The 27,164-nt window shown below is 42.8% G+C and overlaps 1 protein-coding gene across 4 annotated transcripts in view; it reads left to right on the top strand.

Annotated features, from left to right (window-relative positions):
• The window catches only part of LOC140394882 (casein kinase I), a 151,887-nt gene that overhangs the window by 88,842 nt on the left and 35,881 nt on the right, over positions 1-27,164 (top strand). For 2 of the 4 annotated variants that reach the window (XM_072482035.1, XM_072482033.1), the window contains exons 5-10: positions 2,246-2,394; positions 3,850-4,084; positions 8,557-8,642; positions 14,505-14,589; positions 18,216-18,361; positions 20,565-20,645. In XM_072482035.1, the coding sequence (XP_072338136.1) occupies positions 2,246-2,394; positions 3,850-4,084; positions 8,557-8,642; positions 14,505-14,589; positions 18,216-18,361; positions 20,565-20,645 (782 nt within the window). Of the gene's footprint in view, positions 1-2,245; positions 2,395-3,849; positions 4,085-8,556; positions 8,643-14,504; positions 14,590-18,212; positions 18,362-20,564; positions 20,646-27,164 lie in introns of all 4 variants that reach the window. The other 2 variants (XM_072482034.1, XM_072482032.1) reach the window with 1 other exon arrangement.

The raw sequence follows: 27,164 nt of genomic DNA, 5'->3' as shown, positions 1-27,164 counted from the left end.
CCAGGAATTAACAACTTCCATAATAAGAACTGATAGCAAAAAGAAAATGCTGGAAAATCTCAGCAGGTCCAGATGACCTTTGACAAAGGATCATCTGGACTCGCAACATTCGCTCTTTTCTCTCCCGACAGATGCTGCCAGACCTGCTGAGATTTTACAGCTTTTTCGTTTTGGTTTCAGATTCCAACATCCGCAGTAATTTTCTTTTATAAGAACTGATAGATTTGGGGTGCAAGCCCTGATAATAAAAAGTGTTGAAAGATTTCTTATCTGATGAACTGTTTCACTGGGAAAATGTGATGTTCACTTTGGCAGGAAAAAAAAGCAGGATATTACTTAAACGGCCAACGACTACAGAATTCAGAGGTGCAGAGGGATTTAGGTGTCCATTATATCTGTAATGCCCCACTTTATACTGCACTTTTGGTGTCAGTGTTTTGCTGTTGTTTTTTCTCAACTCCGGAAATACAGTGTAGCATTGTTAGTGCTAAACCAGACAGCAATCATATTGACCTCCCCGCACTTTTTCAACTGCTGTCTGTGCTGCCTCCTACTGTACCACTCGTATGTTTCTTTGGTTTCTGCCTCATGATGTAGAGAATGAACAACATTCTTAGCCATGCTTAATATCTCGAACCTTGTTATCTGTTGGTAACCTCCTAAAAATCAAGGGAACAGTGTTTAGTGAAAAGTATATTCTGCCTGAATGTTCCTTCCAGTCTGAAACATATTGAGGCTAATTGTAGCATCTTTGCTATCCCCACTTGAGATCAGTTAACTTGGTGTAATCTGGCCAGCCCACCAGAGTGACTCAGTGGCACTCAGTGTAGATTCTCAGAGTCATGAGGAGGGTTCCAAAGTGGAATTCTCCCCTGTCCTTGCCACCCACAGCATCTGACCAACTATCAAACATTTCAACTCAATCTGAAAAACTGTCTCAATAGATTCTAAAATCTTTCAATTTTAAGCGGATGTACAAAGCATTACAAAATGCTGGTTCATATTGTTTACTATTTTTGAAATGGTAAGTTGTTCAGAAGCTAAAATTACTGTTGTTACAAATTGTTAAGTTTATTGGCAAAGTGCTCATTTCTATATATACTTGCTAAAGTGCTGTATGCAGAATTTTAAAGCTGGTTTCTGTGGAAGTTGCTGATGATTTTTTCCCCCTTTTTTCTTTTCACGTCCTCGGTTTTCTGTGAAATGTCGCTGGTGCAATATCAATCAGGTTGTGAAAATAGGTCAGAATTCTCGGGAGAAAATTTGATTTAGTTTATCATATGCTCAGTATATATGCACAAAAAGCATAAGCAATAGGCATGGACTACGTGATGTATCAAGCCTGGTTCCCCATTCAGTGAGGTAATGTTGTACATCAACTCCACTTTCCTCCCCATCCCCATTTTCTTCCTTGCCTTAATGTCTAAAGATCTGTCGAAATCTGTCTTGGATATACTCATCAACTGAGCATACGTCCTCTCTGATAGAGAAGTTCAAAGATTCACACCCCAATGAATGAAAACATTCCTCATCTCAGGCTTAAAAACATTTCTCATCTCAGTGTCCTGTCCCCTTTCCTGAGACTCTTTGACCAGCAAAATCAGAGAGTGTCGGCCCATTCTATTCCATCTCTCCTCGTAAAACAACCCTTATCCTTGGAATCAATCTAGTTTAGCCTCTATACTTGGTCTCCTCGTCTTATTCTGCTTGCAGTTACTCAGTGGGAATGTAAGCAATTAACTTGCTCTAGTAACTTCTTGGAGCTTTTATTTTCAGACCAGACCTGCCCTCCCACAGCTGACTAGCTCTGCCAAAGCCTGTAAAGGACACAAATGGCACAATCCTGGGGATGGTCCTGGAAATCCCCAAACACTTGTTTGATTAAGAATATGGGTCGGATATCCAAAAAAGAGAACTTAAAAAATAGAGTAGGATCCAGATGCAACCCAATGAAGCTACATTTCCCATTTCTCGAACCACTCTAATTGCATGTGGCTCAACCTGGAAGGTGTTGTCCTTGCCTTCAATGTACCTACTTTTGGTTTCATCAAATCAGAAAGAGGAGTGACACTCAAAAACTGGAGCCGATGATCTTGATATCTCTGCATTAGATATTGTGAGCTGTTCAGTAAACTCTGACATTATGCACCTTCTTGGTAGTGTTGTTTTTTGTGTACTAATGTGATGTTCATTTTGTGAAGTGGAACTTGTTCATTAGTGTATTCTTTACTTCTTTTGAAAACAGAGGGAATTCCTCAGGTTTACTACTTTGGCCCTTGTGGAAAGTACAATGCCATGGTACTAGAATTGCTGGGACCTAGTTTGGAGGATTTATTTGATCTTTGTGATCGAACTTTTTCTATTAAAACCGTATTAATGATAGCTATACAGTTGGTAAGTGTGATTAACCAAATGATTGGTATTTGTTCTGTCAATTTCTGTTTCTCGAAGCTTAAGTAGATAAATGACAAACGAAGATTGTACATTTTGCTAAATTATGATCTGATGTGGCAGATATTAACTACTAAGCAGAAGAGTACATTTTGTAAAATACAATATACCATGGTAATAGTGGAATTTGAAGCTATGAAAGGGAAATACGTTTTACTGCATTGTCACACAATTCCAATGTTTAAAGAGGTATAATATGCTGACGGATGTTGTTCCAATCTCCTTTGACCCTATTTTGAAATTGTTGATGAGTGGCAGCCTAAATGCTAGCGTTTTGTCGAGCAGATTATATTACATGGACTAGGGCAGGAAAAAGTGAACATAAAGCTATTAGTAAGTCTCCATGGAAATAATGTTCATTTAAACCAAAAATTCCCTGATGGTAGGACCTTTATATGTGTGATTATAATAACTCTTGTTTTTAGTGTGACAAATATTTTATATCAAAATTATGGCCCTTACAATTAACCTTGTCCTTTAATTACTTGATTAGATGTTCTTTTTCAAATGTATCTAATTCCCTGAGTGCAAAATATAGAAAAGCCGCTAAGAGTACTGTTATTCTTGAACCAACAGTTAATTCTTGTGTAGCCTACAAATATGTTGCCTCAAAGTTCCATTCTATTCTAAATCTAATCACTGTTTTTCTCGGGGGTGAAACTTGTACCAACTGTACACCAGTCCTTCCATTTATCTTTAATCCTTGCTGCTCCTGATAATTAATATGTAACAATGCATATTGCAAGTTCAACTTTGTCACCAGTTGCTATTTTCTGCACCTTAGTAGCTGGATTCTAAGGTGGAAGCAATATAGTCTTTAAAATGGAGAATATTACTCTAAATTCATAAATGAGGTAGAAATTCTCTGAAGTGCATCTCAATCTATAATTAAAGAACTGCTTATCCACTTTCATAAAAGTCTCCTGTTGCTTAAGTTTATACTTGTGGAAACTGGGTAACATAATTGTTTATAGTCAATGGGCTTTCAGCTCTCCCGTCTGAAAAGCTAACAATTGTCAACCTCACCAACATCACAGAGTAACTAGTGTGAAAGATGGAAAATCTGTCATACTGGTGGGGTAGAGGGTGCTCTTAGGGAGGGGCTGGAGCCAAACAGATTAAGGCATTTCATGTTTCTTCAAAATGAGGAAGTATCCACGGCTTATATCAAACTGTGTATGAGTTGTACAGAGACTGCAAGCCAAAGAATTGGCGCATGGAGGAAAAAGTTATAAAAAGAGACCATTTTTCATTTTAATCATAATTATTCCTTTAAAGCTATTCTAGTTTATTGTTTATTGTAGTGGTGGAATCACTTGAACTTGTTTCTGCACAATTTTGATTTAACCTTAGTGTTGAAATAACTGCCTAATCCACATTGTTGCCTTGTCTTTTCAGATTACAAGGATGGAATTTGTACACAGCAAAAGTTTAATATACAGAGATGTTAAACCGGAGAATTTCTTAGTTGGTCGACCAGGGAGCAAACGGCAACATACCATTCACATCATAGACTTTGGCCTTGCCAAGGAATACATTGACCCAGAGACCAAAAAGCACATCCCATACCGAGAGCACAAGAGTTTAACCGGCACTGCACGATATATGAGCATAAACACACACCTAGGCAAAGGTAATTTCTTATCAGTATGATTTGAAAGGGAAATACTGATTTTTGAAGAAATGTCTTTGTGTGAGAAGTGGACTGACACTGGGAGTGTTGTTCTCCAGCACAGCTTCGAAATTCAAGATATTATCAGTGATTGCCTGACCAATGTTTTTATTGATTCCTTTTATTGTCCCTTGGCTGAGGCACTCTGAATGCATTTAGCATGATTTAAACAAAGGTTTTGGATAATATTTAGCATCTTTTTTTTTCATTGGGAATTACTCAAGATCCATGCTTACAGCTGATTGTTGGCGAAAATGAGTCAATTGATCATATATTTTACACAAATTGATTATTCAGCTCATCATACAAAAACCTCTGATTAGAACTGGGTAGAGGAAAGCAATCGAGTCCCTTCATGTAAAGCTGTCCTGATTAGCAGATCCTGCTGTTTGTAAGGCCTCATTCAAAACCCTTTTCCTCTTTCCATCAGCATCAGACATCGCATCTTCACCCATTCTCACATTACGGTAGCGTTTGATTTTGCACAGTACTAATACCAGAAATTGCTGTGTAAAGTCACATTTTGGTTGATGGATGACTCATTGAAGAGAGTGATCCTTACCAACTTCCAGTACATTTGGGGACTGTAGTTTCAAATGCCTAACTGCCTATGATTTCAGTAGGATAATAGAACATAGAACAGTACAGCACAGTACAGGCCCTTCGGCCCACTATGTTGTGCCGATCATTTATCCTAATCTAAGATCAACCTAACCGACACCCCTTCAATTTACTGCTGTCCATGTGCCTGTCCAAGAGTCACGTAAATGTCCCGAATGACTCTGACTCCACCACCTCTGCTGGCAGTGCATTCCATGCACCCACCACTCTCTGTGTAAAGAACCTGCCTCTGACATCTCCCCTATACCTTCCTCCAATCACCTTAAAACTATGTCCCCTCGTGGCATCCATTTCTGCCCTGGGGAAAAGGCTCTGGCGATCCACTCTATCCATGCCTCTCATCACCATGTACACCTCTATCAAGTCACTTCTCTTCCTTCTTCGCTGCAGTGAGAAAAGCCCTAGCTCCCTCAACCTTTCTTCATAAGATATGCCCTCCAGTCCAGGCAGCATCCTGGTAAATCTCCTCTGCACCCTCTCCAAAGGATCCACATCCTTCCTATAATGAGGCGACCAGAACTGGACACAATATTCCAAGTATGGTCTAACTAGAGTTTTATAAAGCTGCAGCAAAACCTCGCGGCTCTTAAACTCAATCCTCCTGTTAATGAAAGCCAACACACCATACGCCTTCTTAACAACCCTATCAACCTGGGTGGCAACTTTGAGGGATCTATATATGTGGACCCCAAGATCCCTCTGTTCCTCCACACTTCCAAGAATCCTGCCTTTAACCCTGTATTCAGCATTCAAATTCGACCTTCCAAAATGAATCACTTCACATTTATTAAGGTTGAACTCCATCTGTCACTTCTCAGCCCAGCTCTGCATCCTGTCAATGTCCTGTTGTAACCTGCAAAGCCCTCAACACTAACTACAACTCCCCCAACCTTCGTGTCATCGGCAAACTTACTAACCCACCCTTCCACTTCCTCATCCAAGTCATTTATAAAAACCACAAAGAGCAGAGGCCCCAGAACAGATCCCTGCGGAACACCACTAGTCACCAACCTCCAGGTGGAATACTTTCCATCCACTACCACTCGCTGTCTTCTTTCGGCCAGCCTACCATGGGGGACCTTCTCAAATGCCTTACACCCCATATACACCCCATCCACTGCCCGACCTTCATCAATGTGTCTCGTCACATCCTCAAAGAATTCAATGAGGCTTGTGAGGCATGACCTGCCCCTCACAAAGCCATGCTGACTATCTTTAATCAAACTATATTTTTCTAAATAATCATAAAACCTATCTCTCGGAATCCTTTCCAGTATTTTGCTCACCACAGACATAAGACTGACTGATCTGTAATTCCCAGGGATTTCCCTAATCTCTTTCTTGAACAGGGGATTGACATTTGCCTCCCCCCCCCCCCCCCCCCCCAATCATCCGGTACTACTCCCGTGGAGAGTGAGGACGCAAAGATCATCGCCAACGGCGCAGCAATCTCCTCCCTCGCTTTGCGTAGTAACCTTGGGTATATCCCGTCAGGCCCAGGGGACCTATCTATCCTGATGCTTTTCAAAATTTCCAGCACACCCTCCTCCTTAATATCAACCTGTTCAAGCCTATTAGCCTGCTTCACGCTGTTCCCACGAGCAACAAGGTCCCTCTCTCTTGTGAATACTGAAGCAAAATATTCATTTAGGGCCTACCCCACCTCCTCAGACTCGAGGCACAAGTTCCCTCCACTATCCCTGATGGCCCTACTCTCTCTCTGATCATCCTCTTATTTCTCAAGTGTAAAATGCCTTGGGGTTTTCCTCAATCCTTCCCGCCAGGGCTTTTTCATGCCCCCTTCTAGCTCTCCTAAGTGCATTTTTGAGTTCCTCCTGGATACCTTGTAACCCTCTAGAGCCGTGCCAGATTCTTGCTTCCTCAACCTTACGTAAGCTTCCTCCTTCCTCTTGACGAGAAGTTCCACTTCTCTTGTCATCCAAGGCTCCTTCACCTTCCATTCCTTCCTCATCTCAGCGGGACAAAACTACCCAGCACTTGCAGCAAGTGCTCCTTAAACAATCCCCACATTACTGTTGTGCATTTCCCCCAAAACACCTCCCAATTTATGCAACTCGGTTCCTGTCTAATAGCAGTATAATTTCCCCTTCCCCAATTAAATACCTTCCCATGCTGTCTGTTCCTATCCCTTTCCATGACTATGGTAAAGATCAAGGAGTTGTGGTCACTTGTCACCGAAATGCTCTCCCACTGAGAATCTGACACCTGGCCTGGTTCGTTGCCAAGCACCAAATCCAATATGGCCTCCCTCCTAGTCGGCCTATCTACATATTGAGTCCGGAATCCTTCCTGTACACACTTGACAAAATTTGCTCCATCCAAACCATTTGCACTAAGAAGGTTCCAGTCAATATTAGGGAAGTTGAAGTCACCCATGACAACAACTCTGTTACTTCTGCACCTTTCCAAGATTTGCCACCCAATCTGTTCCTCTATCTCTCTGCTGCTATTGGGGGGTCTATAAAAATACTCCCAATTAAGTGACTTCTCCTTTCTTGTCTCTGACTTCCACCCTCCATCCATACTGATTTCCACCTGTAATAGTTTCATGTATAGTGGAGAGAAGTTGTTTTTTAATATGTTTGCAACTGATTATCCCTCTGTCTCTCTTGTCATGCCCCAGCAAAAATATAATGATGTAAACCTATCTGAAAAATGCAACATTACTTAGACAAATGACTAAATTTCATAGGAACATCGGAATTAGGAGCAGAAGTCGGCAATTCAGCCCTTTGAGCCTGCTCCACCACTCAATCAGGTCGTGGCCGATCTCTTCATGATCTAAAATCCACCTCCCTAACCTGTTCCCCGTATCTTTGGTAAGGCCACATTTGGAGTACTGTGTACAGTTCTGGTCGCCTCATTTTAGGAAGGATGTGGAAGCTCTGGAAAAGGTGCAAAGAAGATTTACCAGGATGTTGCCTGGAATGGAGAGTAGGTCTTACGAGGAAAGGTTGAGGGTGCTAGGCCTTTTCTCATTAGAGCGGAGAAGGATGAGGGGCGACTTGATAGAGGTTTATAAGATGATCAGGGGAATAGATAGAGTAGACAGTCAGAGACTTTTTCCCCAGGTGGAACACACCATTACAAGGGGACATAAATTTAAGGTGAAAGGTGGAAGATATAGGAGGGATATCAGAGGTAGGTTCTTTACCCAGAGAGTAGTGGGGGCATGGAATGCACTGCCTGTGGAAGTAGTTGAGTCGGAAACATTAGGGACCTTCAAGCAGCTGTTGGATAGGTACATGGATTACGGGAAAATTATATAGTGTAGATTTATTTGTTCTTAAGGGCAGCACGGTAGCATTGTGGATAGCACAATTGCTTCACAGATCCATGGTCCCAGGTTCGATTTCGGCTTGGGTCATTGTCTGTGCGGAGTCTGCACGTCCTCCCCGTGTCTGCGTGGGTTTCGTCCGGGTGCTCCGGTTTCCTCCCACAGTCCAAAGATGTGCGGGTTAGGTGAATTGGCCAATGATAAATTGCCCTTAATGTCCAAATTGCCCTTGGTGTTGGGTGGAGGTGTTGAGTTTGGGTAGGGTGCTCTTTCCAAGAGCTGGTGCAGACTCAGGGGGCCGAATGGCCTCCTTCTGCACTGTAGATTCAATGATAATCTATGATTAATCTAGGACAAAGGTTCGGCACAACATCGTGGGCCGAAGGGCCTGTTCTGTGCTGTATTTTCTATGTTCTATGTTCTATGTATCCTATATTACACACGTAATGGAATTTGACAACTTGGATTTTAATATTGCTGAGGTGAGTTTACTTGATTGTTATTTTCTTTATAGAACAAAGTCGAAGGGACGACCTCGAAGCACTAGGTCATATGTTTATGTACTTCCTGCGTGGTAGTTTGCCTTGGCAAGGTCTGAAGGTGAGTGAAATTCCAGTCTGACAGATTTACACCATCCATGTAAGTAAGTGATCTTTCTCTTGTATGCCCATTACATTTACTAAATTCAGTAGTTGGGTTTTTTTCATGGAAAGTATCAAAATGATGCTTTAAATCGTTTTTGCAGTAAATTTCTGTTTTATACCGTCTTAAACTTGTATCATTTTCCATGTTATGCTGCTGAGTGATTGCCGAAATCATTCTAAAACTGAAGGGATTAATCTCAGCAAGCTAACAATTTTGGCTTAAGTTCCAGGGTAGAGAAATTAAATATGAATATGATTGTCCCATTTCTGAATGGCCGAATTTATTTGTGCCACAATACTGGGGAGAGCACTTTCTGCACATCCGCGGAGGTGGTATCTCGTCAACGACCACAATATTGGACAAGTGCACAACCGTTCAATGTCTTTCCAGTTGATGATGTGGAGATGCCGGCGTTGGACTGGGGTGAGCACAGTAAGAAGTCTTACAACACCAGGTTAAAGTCCAACAGGTTTGTTTCGATGTCATTAGCTTTCGGAGCGCTGCTCCTTCCTCAGGTGAATGAAGAGGTATGTTCCAGAAACATATATATAGACAGATTCAAAGATGCCAGACAATGCTTGGAATGCGAGCATTAGCAGGTGATTAAATCTTTACAGATCCAGAGATGGGGTAACCCCAGGTTAAAGAGGTGTGAATTGTGTCAAGCCAGGACAGTTGGTAGGATTTCGTAGGCCAGATGGTGGGGGATGAATGTAATGCGACATGAATCCCAGGTCCCGGTTGAGGCCGCACTTATGTGTGCGGAACTTGGCTATAAGCTTCTGCTCGGCGATTCTGCGTTGTCGCGCGTCCTGAAGGCCGCCTTGGAGAACGCTTACCCGGAGATCAGAGGCTGAATGCCCTTGACTGCTGAAGTGTTCCCCGACTGGAAGGGAACATTCCTGCCTGGTGATTGTTGCGCGATGTCCATTCATTCGTTGTCGGAGCGTCTGCATGGTCTCGCCAATGTACCACGCTTCAGTACATCCTTTCCTGCAGCGTATAGTGTTTCTACGTTGCTTTTCCCTTCCTTTGGGTATGCTAGGCTAGTACAGCTAAGGCGATGAGCAGGTAGCACTTATTTTGAGGTGTTAAGTTTCATACTAAGAACTACACAGGGCTGAGTTACCTTCCAGTTTCTCTTTCTGATGAAGTGACTATTTTCCATTCAAACCACCCTGCTAAAATAGATGGAAATCTAGAATTCTAGATTCAAACCTTGGTTTGAGGGAGTTCCAAGGGTGGGACTCAATTTGCCATCAGCTACCCTAATTTAATCACAGCTTCATTTCAACAGTTTTTCCTCCGAGGCTTTTTCGATATGTTGTATTTGCTTTGGAGAATTTAATCTTTGATTCCCACAATTAAATAGAATTGCTATTTCTCAAACTGAAACACAATGTCGATTTTTAATCAGTGTTTTTTTTAATGACCTCTCTTCCCTCTCTCTTTGATGTTAAAAAATTGAGAATGCGAAAATGAATTGCAAATCCTTTAATCCGATTTACAACCTTGATTACAGCACATGCACATTACTAAAGATACTTTTTTAGGACTGTTCTGAGAAGGCCAGTGAACAAATATCTTTATAAAATCATGAAAATCAGAAGATTAGTTGATCTTTCTGGTTTTGTTTATTTTTTAAAAGAATGCCATTAGATTCATGAACATCCATCCTTAATGACAATTGGAGCTGGACACTCCTATTAACACCCTTTGGTTGTTCATAATTACATTTTTTATGCCTCTGTCCCTTCTGGGTAATATCTGCTACTAATTAAGCTAAATACTTATATGCCCATTTATGTTCTCTGGATTATTAGTCTAGGCCCATGGATTACTCATCTAGTAATATGACCACAATGCACCTTTTTCTCTCTCATGGAATGAGGGTGTCACTGGCAAGGCCAGCATTTATTGCCCTTCAACTGAGCGGCTTGCTAAGCTATTTTAGAGGCAATTAAGAATCAACTGAAAAATGGCAGGTGACATTCGCACATCAAAAATGCAAGGTTGTGACCATTTGCAACATAAGAGTCCAACACCTGAGATTCAATGGTACCACTCTCACTTACCCCAAGAGTGGAGTGAACTTGTGGTTGATGCTCTGACCTTTAAAAAGTTCTTTCTCTATAAGATACAAGCCAGGAGTCTGATGGCATTCTCACCACCTGCCTTGATGCAGTTCAATAACATGTAAATCTCAAGAATATCCTGGAGACAGTAGTCCATTTGCTTGGAACTTGACAATGTAATATCTACCCCCTCCACCGCAGGCATATTTTAGCTGCATCAAGCATTGTAGTAATTCACCATGCAAGCATCCAGCCCTGGAACCACTATTACAGAGAAAGACAAGATCAAGGTAACAACGCCTTGGGAACGCTACCATCTCCAAATTACACCTCATTGTCACTGGATCAAAGTCCAGGAATTATGGCGCATCACCATCCTGTGCATTGCAGAAGTCCAAGGAGAGGATCCACTATTGCCTTTTTGGAGCAACGGGATGGGCATAAGTTCAGTGTCAGCAGTATTCCCTTGTTTTTTGAAACCAATTGTTTAAATGTCAGATGCCAGAGCTATCCCTTCAGACCCCTCTGGACGCCCAGTGCTTCTTGCAGCCACCATGCAGAAATAGATGTTTGTTTTACAGTTTGTACCAACCAATTGTATATTAATAATTGTCAATTTTGTGAGGGAAAACTCTTCTTCTCTCATGATTTTGAAATAAATTGTGTTGGTTACTAAGATTTCCTTAAAAATTCAAAGTTATGCATACCACGGGTTCAATGAAGAGTGCAGGAGTGCTTACCAGGACCAACATCAGGCATACCGAAAAATGAGGTGTCAACCTGGTGAAGCTACAGCACAGGACTAGTGTACCAAACAGCATAACCGGCAAATAATAGACAATGCTCAGCAATTCCACAACAAACGCATTGGATCTAAATTCTGCAGTCCTGCCGCATCCAGCCGTGAATGGTGTTGGACAATTAAACAACTCACTGGAGGAGGAGGCTCCACAAATATCCCCATCCTCAACGATGGAGGAGCCCAGCACATCTGTGCAAAAGACAAGGCTGAGGCATTCGCAACAATCTTCAGCCAGAAATGTTGAGTGGATGATTCATCTCGGTCTCCTCCAGAGGTCCCCAGCATCACAGATGTCAGTCTTCAACCAATATGATTCACTCCACGTGATATCAAGAAATGGCTGTAGGCCCTGAATACTGCAAAGGCTCTGGGCCCTGATAATATTCCGGCAATAGTACTGAAGACATGTGCTCCAGAACTTGCCGTACCCCTAACCAAGCTGTTCCAGTACAGCTACAACACTGGCATCTACCCGGCAATGTGGAAAATTGCCCAGGTGTGTCCTGTACGCAAGAAACAGGGCAAATCAAATCCAGCCAATTATCGCAGTCTACTCTCCATCATCAGCAAAGTGATGGAAGGAGTCATCAACAATGCTATCAAACAAAGAACTAAGAAAAGTACAGCACAGGAACAGGCCCTTCGGCCCTCCAAGCCCGTGCCGACCATGCTGCCCGACTAAACTACAATCTTCCACACTTCCTGGGTCCGTATCCCTCTATTCCCATCCTAAAAGAACACTTACTCAAGAGGTACTTACTCAGCAATAACCTACCACGGACGCTCAGCTTGAGTTCCACCAGGGTCACTCAGCTCCTGACCTCATTACAGCCTTGGTTCAAACATGGACAAAAGAGCTGAATGCCTGAGGCCAGGTGAGAGTGACTGCGCTTAACATCAAGGCAGCATTTGACCGAGTGCGGCATCAAGGAGCCCGAAATCAATGGGAATCAGGGGGAAAACTCGCCCCTGGTTGGAGTCATACCTGACACAAAGGAAGATGGTTGTGGCGGTTGGAGGCCAATCATCTCAGCTCCAGGCCATCACTGCGGGGGTTCCTCAGGGTAGTGTCCTAGGCCCAACCATCTTCAGCTGCTTCATCAACGACCTTCCTTCCTCCGTTCTTTTAATTTGTTGTCCACATTTTTACAAGAACACTTTTTTAAGTGGATATGCATTTTTAACTTGTCTTGGTATACCTATAGTTTTCATCTGAAAACAAAAATAAGGCATCCGATTCACTTCTCCATGATGAAGAGTTCTCCAACATTAATGAAATTCAGGTACAATAGGTTAAATTCATTCTGAATGTTCATCGCCAAATATTAATGTCCAACAGTGTACAGGTTAGGTGGATTGGCCATACTAAATTGCCCCTGAGTGTCCAAATGTTAGGTGGGGTTACAGGGGAGTGGCCTAGGTAGGGCACTCTTTCAGTGGGTCGGTGCAGACTTGACGGGCCAAATAGCCTCCTCCTGTATGGATTCTATGATTTGCTGTTGAGTACACTATAATGCAAAGTATTGTTGACCTATAACTGGCCTTCTGTGTGTCCCAATAACCATCATTGCTGTATTATGTTTGAATGTCTGAGTAGCCACCACCTCCCTTCCATCATAAGGTCAGAAGTGGGGATGTTTGCGAATGACTGCACAGCAATGTTCAGCACCATTCGTGACTCCTCAGATAATGAAGCAGTCCATGTCCAAATGCAGCAAGACCGGGACAAAATCCAGACTCTGGCTGATAAGTGGCAAATTACATTTGCGCTACACAAGTGCCAGGCAATGACCACCTCCTGCAAGAGAGGATCTAACCACCATTGACATTCAATGGCATTACCATCGCTGAATCCCCCACGATCAGCATCCTGGGGGTTACCATTGATCAGACACTGAACTGGACTAGCCATATTAATAATGTGGTTACCAGGGTAGGTCAAAGGCTAGAATCCTACAGAGAGTAATTCACTTCCAGACCCCCCCCCCCCCCCCCCCCCAGAAGTCTGTCCACCATCTACAAGGCACAAGTCAGGTGTATCATGGAATACCCTCCACTTGCTTTGATGAGTACAGCTCCAACAACACCCGAAGCTCAATACCATCCAGGACAAAGCAGCCCCCTTGATTGTCACTCCTTGCACAAACATTCAAATCCTTCACCACCGACGAACAGTGGCAGCCGTGAGTAGATCTACAAGATGCACTGCAGTAACCCACCAAGGTTCCTTAGACAGCATGTTCCAAACCCACGACCACTACCATTGGAAGGACAAGAGCAGCAGATACCTGGGAACTTCGCCACCTGGAGGTTCCCCTCCAAGTCACTCAACACCCTGACTTGGAAATATATCGGCCGTTCCTTCGCTGTCGCTGGGGCAACATCCTGGAACTCCCTCCCGAACAGCACTGTGGGTGTACCTACACATCAGGGACTGCAACGGCTCAAGAGGGCAGCTCACCACCACCTTCTGAAGGGCAACTAGAAATGGGAAATAAATGCTGGCTTAGCGAGCGACGCCCACATCTCGTAAATAAATGAATTGAAAGAAATTATAGTTTCCTCACGAGGCGACCAAACTTGTCCATGGTGTTGTTTGATGTCAATATATTTGCTTCAAGCAGGGTTGTGTTCACATTGCCAAAAATAATTTCTAGTCTTGTAGATGAAATAACTAAAAATTAAATATTACAGTTCAAAATTACCTATCTAATATCTATCCACCATCTCTGAAAGGCCTTCAGTATAGTGCATATTTCATATAGATTGTGCACTACTTCCAGTCGCACTTTCGTCATCACAATTCAGATGTTGCACTTTAGCACATCCTGTGACTGAGCAATTGCAGTGGAAGATCTTGTTTAATATCAGGTATTTGTGGGTGTTCGATTAGTTTTAACTTTTATCTAATTACCTATGATTGTATTCTGTTTGTTATAGGCTGACACATTAAAAGAAAGGTACCAGAAAATAGGTGACACCAAACGAGCTACCCCAATTGAAGTCTTATGTGACAACTTCCCAGGTTTGAATCCTTTTTTATCCTATTAGACCTAATACTACCTCTGCAAAGAATGAAAAGTTCTGCATTAACATCATGCTTTACTATGTCTCTCACACATCTTAGTGTTTCAGATACAATTAACTACTATGAAGTGGTGTCACTAGTTATGAAGGGAATGCACCAGTTATTATGTCCATGGTAAAATTCATCAAACGGCAATGTGATTAAGCCTGTTTTAGTGGAGAGAGGAATGTTTCCCAAGATATCAGAAGTGTTTTGTCTTCTTGAGCAGACCATTCTTCAGTTCAATATCTCGTTCAAAGGGCGGTGCTTCTGACAATGCAATAATCCCTCAATGGGAGTGTCATAAGAACAGGGATTAGGCCAATTTTACATCTCGAGCCTGTTCCACCATTCAATTAGATAATGGTTGATTTGAGTTTCAACTACATTTTATCTGTCTTGCTGCCATATTGCTTAATACTCTTGACAAATAACCATCTATTGGTCTTAGTTTCAATTGCCAATTCTCAACAGTAGTTTTGGATGGGGTGATGTGGGCGTGTTGGAGAGAAATAGCTTCTTGACATCACTCCTCGACAGTCTATCTCTAATTTAATGTTCTCTCATTCTGGGCTCTCACCCGAGGAGTAGCTTCCCTTTCTTTATCCTTTCGAATTCGTTAATCATTTGAAACTCCTCAGTCTGATCCATTCTTACATTTTATGCACAAGTGAGCAGAATTGATCAATGCACCTGTCTTCAGAATTTAACCTATTTAGCCTTGCTATGATTCTATGTGTATCCAGCTAGGGATGATTAATTCCTGGTCCAGTGAGGACAATCCCGGAGCTGCCAGTGAGGACGGCGTTTTGTTATGGGGGATACAGGTGGTCGTCCAGGAATGCGGTCGCTCGCCTTTGCTACAAGACCTCTGGAGGAATCCAAGATGAAGATGCCTGCCCGCAGCTACGTTTGGTGGCCTGGGATAGACGCCGACATTGAGCAGGTGGCCCAGAGCTGTGGCTCTTGCCAGGAGAACCAGAAGGCCCCACCTGCTGCTCTGCACGCTTGGGAGTGGCCTGGTAAACGTTGGTCCCGCGTCCACACAGACTTTGCCGGTCCATTCCAGAGGGTGATGTTCCTCGTCATGGTGGGCCCCCACCCGAAGTAGCTCGAGGCCCACAAGGTGCAGACCGTGACCACGAAGGCGACTGTAGACAGGCTGAGGCACACGTTCAGTGCCCATGGAATCCCCAAAGTGTTGGTGTCCGATAGCGGTGCGGCCTTCGTCGGGAAGGGTCTACTAATCTGTATGTGACGTGCCTGAGATTCATCCAGCGGGGGATGGTTAATTCCCGGTCATCAGGCCAAGGGAACAATCATCCCCAGCTAAATGAATCTCAGGCATGCCGTATGCAAGTTACACTGTGTCAAACCTTTTCTAAAGCTAATAGCTTCCCAAGTTGCAGCACCCAGAATTAAACACACTTCCAGATACAGTCTAATGACACTAAGATTGGTGGAGTAGCAGATAGTGAAGGGGACTGTCAGAGAATACAGCAGAATATAGATAGATTGGAGAGTTGGGCGGAGAAATGGCAGATGGAGTTCAATCCGGGCAAATGCGAGGTGATGCATTTTGGAAGATCCAATTCAAGAGCGAACTAGACGGTAAATGAAAAAGCCCTGGGAAAAATTGATGTACAGAGAGATCTGGGTGTTCTGGTCCATTGTACCCTGAAGGTGGCTGCGCAGGTCGATAGAGTGGTCAAGAAGTCATACAGCATGTTTTCCTTCATCGGAAGGGGTATTGAGTACAAGAGTTGGCAGGTCATGTTACAGTTGTATAGGACTTTGGTTCGGCCACATTTGGAATACTATGTGCAGTTCTGATCGCCACATTACCAAAAGGATGTGGATGCTTTGGAGAAGGTGCAGAGGAGGTTCACCAGGATGTTGCCTGGTATGGAGGGTGCTAGCTATGAAGAGAGGTTGAGTAGATTAGGATTATTTTCATTGGAAAGATGGAGGTTGAGGGGGGACCTCATTGACATCTATAAAATCATGAGTTATAGACAGGGTGGCTAGCAAGAAGCTTTTTCCCAGAGTGGGGGACTCGATTACTAGGGGTCACGAGATCAAGGTGAGAGGGGAAAAGTGTAAGGGAGATATGTGTGGAAAGTTCTTTACGCAGAGGGTGGCGGGTGCCTGGAACGCATTGCCGGAGGTGGTAGAGGCGGGCACGATAACGTCATTTAAGATGTATCTAGACAGATACATGAATGGGCAGGGCGCAGAGGGATACAGACCCTTAGAAAATAGGCGACAGTTTTAGATAGAGGATCTGGATCGGCGCAGGCTGGGAGGGCCGAAGGGCCTGTTCCTGTGCTGTAATTTTTCTTTGTTCTTTGTTCTTTGAGAACTTTATACAACCATAACTTTCACCCCTTTCGAGTCCAGCCGGTTTTGAGATAGTCTTTTGAATTATTTGTACTTGTCCACCAACTTTGCTATTTCTGTGCTTCAACCCTCCGTCTCTCTGATCTTTATCGTTTCAGATTGTTACAGTTTACAAAACACCTTGACTTATATTTCTTGTGTCCAAAATGGATGACTTCACATTCACCAAAATTATATTTGATCTGCCACAATTTTGCCACTCAGCTAATCTATCAATGACCCTTTTTAGTTTTCTGGCACCAGCTGCATGTTTTGCCATCTACAACAAACTTGGATATATAACTCTATTCCTTACATTAATCCATTGATATAGTGAAAAGCTGAGGCCCTGGATCATATCCAGAAGGACCGCTGTTAATTACACCCTTAATGAGACCATACTCTGCCTTCTCACCAGTTCTCTACCTAAGTCAGTGGGGTGCATCCAATGCCATGCACTTTATTTATGCTAATAGTCTCTTGTTTGAAATGTTATTGAATGCCCTTTGGATGTCCATATGGATGTTATTTATGGACACTCCCTTCTCTAAGATATTAATTCTCAAAACATTCAGTTAGGTTACTTAGATGTGAACTCCCTTTACGCGTCCATATTGACTCTCATCAATTCATATTAGACCAAGTTCTCAGTCAACCGAGGTTAGGCATTCAGGTCCCAGAATTGGGTTTGGACTCTGATTGTGACACTGATGTGAGAGTGCTACCAAGGTGAACCAAGCAAACGCTGTATAAGCTTTGTTTATTGTTCCTTTTGAATTGCCATGTAGACTTGGAGGGCTGGAAGAGTAAATGTTATCTGTGGTCAGTACGTTTCCCAGAATATTTTCATTTCTAGGTAAAGATGAAGTAATTATACTTGAGGTGTGCTCAAGACTGAAATGGAATGTGACATTTTAGAAAGTGAAAAGAAGACAAATGGGTTTAATTTGATTTAAAGACAAACTAAGCAGCAAGATTAAGACATGGACTCCAAAGGCAACCATAGTACATCAATTTAGTGTCTCTGCTTCACTTTTAACTGCTGAAATAGATGGAATAGGGATCAATAGAATACAGCTGAAATGCATCTAAATAGGAATGGTCCACTGATTCTGCTTATTCCTGGAATGTCCTTTCTCTTTAAAGTAACTTATAAATATAATGAGGTGTAAAATTCAATTTAATATCACCTTTTTTTGTAGAAGAAATGGCAACGTACCTCCGCTATGTACGAAGACTTGATTTTTTTGAGAAACCAGACTATGAATACCTGCGAAAACTCTTCACTGATTTGTTTGATAGAAATGGCTTTGTGTTTGATTACGAATATGACTGGGTTGGCAAACCACTAGTAAGTATTCTACAAATTTTCAATTGGCTTTCAAACTTGATGAAGTTGTCTTGTAAGCTGAACCCCTAAAAACTGCAAATAAATAGTGAGCCATTTAATATGCAACAGTTGGTTTAAAAAAAACAAATTCTAGTTTTGATCCATGACTGATTCTAACTGTTCACTCCTATTGCGGCTCTGGTTGGAAAGCAGCTGAGGCATACAGAACAGCAAGTTGCCAGGTCAAACTCAGTGTTTGCTAGGTTAGCTAGTTTCAGCCAGGGTAAAGGGGAAGACACTATAATTTACCCTGGTGTCTTTTGAGTTAGAGAGAGGGAGGTCACCCAAGGTTTCTCACTCTTGATGGTTATTGAGTAAACCCTTCCTAGCATACACCAGCTTGCAGATCAGCAGCAATGCCCTTTTCACTTGAATACCTGCTGGTACTTGCTGTCTATACTCGTGAATGAAGATTTCCTAACTTGGCAATATACCAGGGAACAATCGCTATGCATAGAAATATAACCAGCAAGAGTTGATGCCTTCAGGATTCTTTTTTTAAGTGAACGCACCCGTAACAGCCTCCCCGAACAGGTGCCGGAATGTGGCGACTCGGGGTTTTTCACAGTAACTTCATTTGAAGCCTACTTGTGACAATAAGCGATTTTCATTAAGCTGCTGCATAAATGACAGCAGGTTTGCTGACATGTGAATGTTCTGCTATGGAAAGGTGGAAAACTTCATTCGACGAACTTGCATTAGGCATCCACTTATTTAACAGGTGTTGTGTGACTTAACCTGGTGGTAAAAGGGAGGGGAGTTACTGGCTCGAGACGTTAAGCGGCTATTATAGCATTACCTATGGGTCAGGAGGAGCGGTAGTGCTGCCTCCAGACCCTCAAGGATGTCCTCAGCCTCCCGTTCCTCTTACATATTTTTTATTAAGGGGCAATTTAGTGTGGCCAGTCCATGTACCCTGCACATCTTTGGGTTATGGGGGTGAGACCCACGCAGACACGGAGAGAATGTGAAAACTCCACACGGACAGTGACCCAGAGCCGGGATCGAACCTGGGACCTCGGCGCCGTGAGGCAACAGTGCTACCCACTGCACCACCGTGCTGCCCACTGCACCACCGTGCTGCCTTCTCCTTCCTCTTACCTATGCTGTGATTGCAGAAGCTTATCCCAAAAACATGTCCCACACCATGATGGCTAAACTAGTCCAGGACATTACATGGGCCAAGTGTTACATAGAAAGACATTTATAATGCAGTGCCTGCCCCATTCGTGAATGATCCAGCTCCCTCATGAGGGTATAGTGGGCATCAGCACCCACCACACCAAATAGCAATTAATGTATTCTTGAGGCCCACTGCTGTCTAGGAAAAGAAAAACTGCTTAACATCCAGTCTGCTCCTGTACTTACATTGTCTAAACTTTCCTTGATCCTTCCAAATATGTTTAAACTGAAATAATCTAGCCACAGGAATGCTACCAACCCCATTAATTGCTGTATAGAACTCTGTCAGATCAGCAGTAAGTATATCTGGTACTAATTTAATAGACCAGTACCTCTAATGTCAAAGAACAGTATAGCACAGGAACAGGCCCTTTGGCCCTCCAGGCCTGTACCTGTCGTGACACCATCCTTGGCCAAAACCCTCACCACTTCCTAGTGCCGCATCCCTCTATACCCTCCTATCCATGTATTTGTATAGATGCCTTTTGAACACCGTTAATGTATCTGCCTCCAAAACCTCCCCAGGCAACGCGTTCCTGGCACTCACCACCCTCTGTGTGAAAAAAACCTGCCTCGCACATCTCCTCGAAACTTTTCCTCTAAACTCCTCTAAACTAGGCCTTGCACCTGTCCAAGTAGCTGACGTTCTTTTAAGCTAAAAATCATTCTTTTAGTTCTCCTCCGGCCATTTTCAATGCCATAATATAACTCTTAATCTTTAACTTGCCATTTACCATTTTCTACCTATGGTGATTTAATTTAAAAGAGTGTAAAAGATTAAAGCTGTCTGTTCTTTTTACCCTCTATAAAATTCGCTCTTACATTCCCCCTTGAAAGCTAGAATGCAAGCCTTGCTCGTAACCTACTTCCCTGAAGTTCGGGCTAAACATTGCTCTTTCCTGTAACGTGTCTGAACTAAGACCCACAACAATGATAACAGAAAAAGGAGATTTTTAATGCAAGTTTTTTTCATTGACTTCAGCCAACTCCTATTGGTTCAATCCATGCTGACATACCACTCTCGCCACCCAACCGGGATAAAGCAACACAACAAACCAAACAGGTAAGAACTTGGTGAATATTTTCCTCCAGCCGTATATGGGGGCTTCCATGAAATATCTCAATGTTGGAAGAATTCTTGAATTTGGTAAATGTATGTGCTACAGCCTGGTAACTATACTGTTATATGAACTGGGGGTGTTTGCATTAAATAGTATATTTCACTGTTTCCACCAGCAACTGGTTTTGCCAGTTTGAAATTTGCATTAGTGATGTATAGTAAAATACTTTCAAATCTGGAAACTCCCAAGTCTTAACTGTTAAATTCCTGTTTTCATGATAATACCACACCTGGATTTGGTAGTGTAGTGGTGGAGGATAATATCACCGCTCTGTTACTGGGCCTGTAGTAACTCGGGTTGAGAGTTCAATCCTAGCATGGTGTGTTGTGAAACTAAATTGAACACAATCTATTTTTTGGCTTGCAACAGAAAGAAATGACAATGAAGGTTGTTGAATTGCCATAAAATCTCAACTAGTTTGCAAATCTTTTCAGGGAATAGAATCTGTTACTCTCTGAGTCTAGTCCCAAATCTTGGGTTGACTGAATTGTAAAAGAATTGCTTAAGATAAATGTTCACAAGCAGCACCTTGGGATGAGTAACGAATTGAAGCTAGTCAGTATTTTGCTCATCCGGTGAATAAATGTTTTTTTAGGCTTTTGTATTGTATTTGGATTTCACTAGCACAATTCTATCAATATGTGCTCAGTACAAATTTTATTTGTACTGCAGCCCAGTGATCTAGCAGAATACTGGTGCCTGAGATGGAATCTTTGCTCGTGTGCGAATATTTCAAAAATCATTGTTAGAATAGAATCCAATCCAGGAAACAGAATTATTGTTATGACAGACAATTAAAGTTGTGCAGTGAAACTCTATCCATACAAGGGAGAAGCTCAGCGATGATTATTTCTATGCAGTAGGTTACAGTAAGAAATTTCACGTACTATAACAAAAGTAATATTGGGTCAAATTCAAATTAACAAGTGCTACTTCAGAATTTGATATTTGTGTCATTGCATCAGTGGAGCTGAGGCCATGATCTTATTGAATAGCAGCGCAGACTCCATGGGCAGACAGCCACTGCCTCCTATTTCTTATGTGCATTGAAACATATAAGTATTTACATGCTATCACTGACGAGCAACTGTGTTGCTATTGATGTATTGTATCTTGTCTGCATTCCTTTTTCTACTGGAAAACGCATAGGTTCACTTACCTGCTATTAGCATACACTTGTCTTTTACTCTGCCTATTCAGCATGCAACATTCTATTGTGATTTATCCAACAGACCTTTTTAAGATGTATTAAGACTTTATAGGATGCATTACATGACGATGACATGTTATCCTTCTTTGTACCTACTACCATAAATTGCCCATGCTCTTGGTGGTTGTATCATGCTTACAACATGCTTTATTTTGAGGAAGTTGGGTATTAAGAGAGAACTGTTTCAACACCATTTCTTTCTTTGTGCATGTATAGTGAAATAATTACTTGTGATCTTGAGTCAAAAAACTTGTATCTGTGTAAATAGAGGCAATTCACATTCCACAATTGAATGTGCTTGAAGTGCTTTGCACTTAGATTTCCTGTGGATGCTTAGTAGCCAACAATGGAGTATTTTGGGGCAGCACGGTGGCACAGTGGTTAGCAATGCTGCCTCACGGCGCCGATGTCCCAGGTTTGATCCTGGCCCTGGGTCACTGTCTGTGTGGAGTTTGCACATTCTCCCTGTGTTTGCGTAGGTTTCGCCCCCATAACCCAAAGATGTACAGGGTAGGTGGATTGGCCACGCTAAATTGCCCCTTAATTGGAAAAATTGAATTGGGTACTCTAAATTTATTTTTAAAAACAGTGGAAAATTTCACTTACTCATTTTATAAAGAATTCCTTCATGCTCAAGTCTACGATACAAAGCTTGAGGAGGACAGAGAGAGGCTATAGAGTGATATAGACAGGTTAAATGAGTGGGCAACAAGGTGAAGTATAATGTGGTGGAGTGTACAGTCATTCAATTTGGTCATAAGAATAGAAAAGCAGAATTTTATTTTAAATGTGTTGAACTTGTAAATGTTCTGAGAGACTTGGGTGTACTGGTACAAAGAACATAAAAGTTAGCATGCAGGTACAGTAAGCAATCAAGAAAAAAATAGTGTGTTGCCCTTTATTGTAAGGGTTTGGCGCACAAGAATAAAGAAGTTTGATCTTTGGTACGAGCGCACCTAAAAGAACTGTGCAGTTTGGTCTCCAGATTTAAGGAAGAATTTACTTAGGTTGGAGACAGTACAATGAAGATTCACTAGATTGGTCCCTGGGGTGAGAAGATTATCCGATGATGAGGAGCTGAATAATTTAGGCCTATTTTCTCGTATTTTAGAAGAATTGGAGATGATTTCATGGAACCATTTGAGATTGAGGGATTTGACAGGGTACATACTGAGAGGTTGTTTCCCCTGGCTGGGGAATCTAGAGCAAAGGTGTACCGTTTCAGGATAAAGGGAAGATCAGGATAAAGGGACGACTGAGATGAGGAGATATTTTTTTCATTCAAAGGGTTGTGAATCTTTGGAATTCTCTACCCCCAGAGGGTTCTGGATACACCATTACTGAATAGATGCAAGGCTGAGACGGTCTTCCGATGTTGTAATGAAGGGGGGAGAGCCCCTGGGGAACTGCACCTTTTGCCTTTTTTTCTTGGTTTCCAGGTTTTATTCCTTGTAATCCCATGATAATTATTGGGATAGCATTCCCTCTTTGCCGAAATGCCCAGAAAAACAAGGTTAAGAAAGCTTTGAGCAGAAGTTCATTGATGGAGTCGGAAGCCTCTCTGAGCTCGACGGCAAGTAAGATAGCGAAGTCGGTTTCTTTTTCCCCTGCCACTCCACTGACGGCCGAGGTTCTCACCAAGATCTTGGGTGAGAGAGTTTGAGAAGCATTGGAAAATCGTGTTGGAAGATCTTAAACGATCAATGAGGCCTGGGCCCCAATTCGAGCGGCTCTGGGGAAAACAAATCAGACTGTCTTAAGTCCAGGGAATCACGATCAAGAGTATGGAGGAGGTTTTACTGGCCCACAGCGATCGGATTGCTGCGCTGGAATCCCGTCTAACTTCAGTGGCTTAAATTAATAAATTGCTGAGAGGCCAGCTGAATGACCGAGAGGTGATTGGGAGAATCCACAGCTTTCAGGAAAAGGAGAGGGTCTGCGATGGGCGTGGGAACACCATGATTTTAAGTTGGAAGGCCACTCCATCATCAGGTTGTATCATCACGTGGGCACGGAGTTAGCAAAAATAAGACCTGCGTTCAACGCAGTCAATGCCGTGCTGGACAAAAGTGGAGTTTGATTCGGGATGGTCTATCTAGCTCGTCTCAGAGTAACGTTTGAGGGAAAATACTTCTTTTGACATGGCAGAGTTGCAGACTCGTGTTAAAAAGCACAAGTTGGGCACATTGTAATTGGGTTTTTGACTCTGTTGACGGGCATGTTGTATTGTTTGTATTTCATGTTTTTTCTTGTGTTTGGGATTAAGTTCTTACAGTCCTCGATTAGAATTGGGGTTCTGTACGATGTGGGGTTCTTGTGTTAATATATAACTTCCCTTTTTTCAATGTTGTTATTCGATACAACATTTAATCGCTGGCGGGGTGCACAAGTTAAATGGGGTTTTGCTATTTTGTTATTGTAATGACCTGCACAGGGTTCATCCAGCTGGGATGATTATTTCCCCGTGCTCATTGTCTAAGTTAACCCAGCACTAGTATAAAAGGACGGCCGTTGTACAGCCAGCTAAAAAGGAGCGAGGATCCTGGCGGTCCCTGTGTGGATAATTCTGTTGCTGAATAAAAAGACTTTTAAGAAACTCATTGGGACTCCCATCGCTTTATCAAAGTTATGTTTATCTATTTTCCTCTTTCTCCAGGTGGGAGTCTCCCGGCTAACTGGGGAGTTAGTTAATTGGAGCGGTTTTGGAGGGTTCGTTGTAATGGTTTTTTAGATAATGAGCTGAGAGGTTTTGTTTGATTTTGTTAAACGCAGGTTTTAGAATTCGGGCAAGTCTTTGTTTTCCTTTCTCTTTTTCACATTTGGATGTGGTCACATTTAATGATGATGGTGTTGTTAGGAGGGGGTGGGGATGGTTTGCTGACCGTGTCTGTTGTCTTTCCTTTGTCCAGTCTATTGACTTGGCTTGATGGCCACCTTGGGTGGATTTTGCTTTACCCTTTCGGTATCCCTTGGGAAATCTCTCTTGGTGGGAATGGCTGACTCCGGATAAAGGGATGGTAGGAGACCTCCAATCCATTTGGTCACCTGGAACGTTAAGGTTTTAATGGCCTAGTGACGAGGGTCGAGGGCATTTGCTCACCTCAAGATGGGTCTGTTTTTGTCCAATGTGTGCAGGAGGGTTTCCTGACACAGTATGTAGATAGGTCAACGAGAGGCAAGGCCATATTGGATTTGGTACTGGGTAATGAACCAGGACAGGTGTTAGATTTGGAGGTAGGTGAGCACTTTGGTGATAATGACCACAATTCGATTAGGTTTACTTTAGTGATGGAAAGGGATAGGTATATACCGCAGGGCAAGAGTTATATCTGGGGGAAAGGTAATTATGATGCGATGAGGCAAGACTTAGGATGCATTGGATGGAGAGGAAAACTGCAGGGGATGGGCACAATGGAAATGTGGAGCTTGTTCAAGAAACAGCTACTGCGTGTCCTTGATAAGTACGTACCTGTCAGGCAGGGAGGAAGTGGTCGAGCAAGGGAACCGTGGTTTACTAAAGCAGTCGAAACACTTGTCAGGAGGAAGAAGGAGGCTTATGTAAAGATGAGACATGAAGGTTCAGTTAGGGCGCTCGAGAGTTACAAGTTAGCTAGGAAGGACCTAAAGAAAGAGCTAAGAAGAGCCAGGAGGGACATTAGAAGTCTTTGGCAGGTAGGATCAAGGATAACCCTAAATCTTTCTATAGATATGTCAGGAATAAACCAATGACTAGGGTAAGAGTAGGGCCAGTCAATGACAGTAGTGGGAAGTTATGCTTGGAGTCCGAGGAGATAGGAGAGGTGCTAAATGAATATTTTTCGTCAGTATTCACACAGGAAAAAGACAATGTTGTCGAGAAGAATACTGAGATTCAGGCTACTAGACTAGAAGGGCTTGAGGTTCATAAGGAGGAGGTGTTAGCAATTCTGGAAAGTGTGAAAATAGATAAGTCCCCTGGGCTGGATGGGATTTATCCTAGGATTCTCTGGGAAGCTAGGGCGGAGATTGCTGAGCCTTTGGCTCTGATCTTTAAGTCATCTTTGTCTACAGGAATAGTGCCAGAAGACTGGAGGATAGCAAATGTTGTCCCCTTGTTCAAGAAGGGGAGTAGAGACAACCCCGGTAACTATAGACCAGTGAGCCTTACTTCTGTTGTGGGCAAAATCTTGGAAAGGTTTATAAGAGATGGGATGTATAATCATTTGGAAAGGAATAATTTGATTAGAGCTCGTCAACACGGTTTTGTGAAGGGTAGGTCGTGCCTCACAAACCTTATTGAATTCTTTGAGAAGGTGACCAAACAGGTGGATGAGGGTAAAGCAGTTGATGTGGTGTATATGGATTTCAGTAAAGTGTTTGATAAGGTTCCCCATGGTAGGCTACTGCAGAAAATACAGAGGCATGGGATTCAGGGTGATTTAGCAGTTTGGATCAGAAATTGGCTACCTGGAAGAAGACAAAGGGTGGTGGTTGATGGGAAATGTTCAGACTCCATTTTTATAAATGACCTGGAGGAGGGCGTAGAAGGATGGGTGAGTAAATTTGCAGATGACACAAGTCGATGGAGTTGTGGACAGTGCGGAAGGATGTTACAAGTTACAGAGGGACATAGATAAGCTGCAGCGCTGAGCTGAGAGGTGGCAAATGGAGTTTAATGCAGAAAAGTGTGAGGTGATTCATTTTGGAAGGAATAACAGGAAGACAGAGTACTGGGCTAATGGTAAGATTCTTGGCATTGTGGATGAGCAGAGAGATCTCGGTGTCCATGTACATAGATCCCTGAAAGTTGCCACCCAGGTTGATAGAGTTGTGAAGAAGGCGTACGGTGTGTTAGCTTTTATTGGTAGAGGGATTGAGTTTCGGAGCCATGAGGTCATGTTGCAGCTGTACAAAACTCTGGTGCGGCCGCATTTGGTGTATTGCGTGCAATTCTGGTCGCCGCATTATAGGAAGGATGTGGAAGCATTGGAAAGGGTGCAGAGGAGATTTACCAGAATGTTGCCTGGTATGGAGGGAAGATCTTATGAGGAAAGGCTGAGGGACTTGAGGCTATTTTCGTTAGAGAGAAGAAGGCTAAGAGGTGGGTGAGTTAATTGAGGCATACAAGATGATCAGAGCATTAGATAGGGTGGACAGTGAGAGCCTTTTTCCTCGGATGGTGATGTCTAGCACGAGGAGACATAGCTTTAAATTGAGGGGAGATAGATATAAGACAGACGTCAGAGGTAGGTTCTTTACTCAGAGAGTAGTA

This window comes from Scyliorhinus torazame, chromosome 18 (genome assembly GCF_047496885.1).
Source record: "Scyliorhinus torazame isolate Kashiwa2021f chromosome 18, sScyTor2.1, whole genome shotgun sequence".
NCBI classification, from domain to species: domain Eukaryota; kingdom Metazoa; phylum Chordata; class Chondrichthyes; order Carcharhiniformes; family Scyliorhinidae; genus Scyliorhinus; species Scyliorhinus torazame.
Note: the sequence above shows the minus strand (reverse complement) of the source record. Positions and strands in the feature narration are given on the sequence as shown.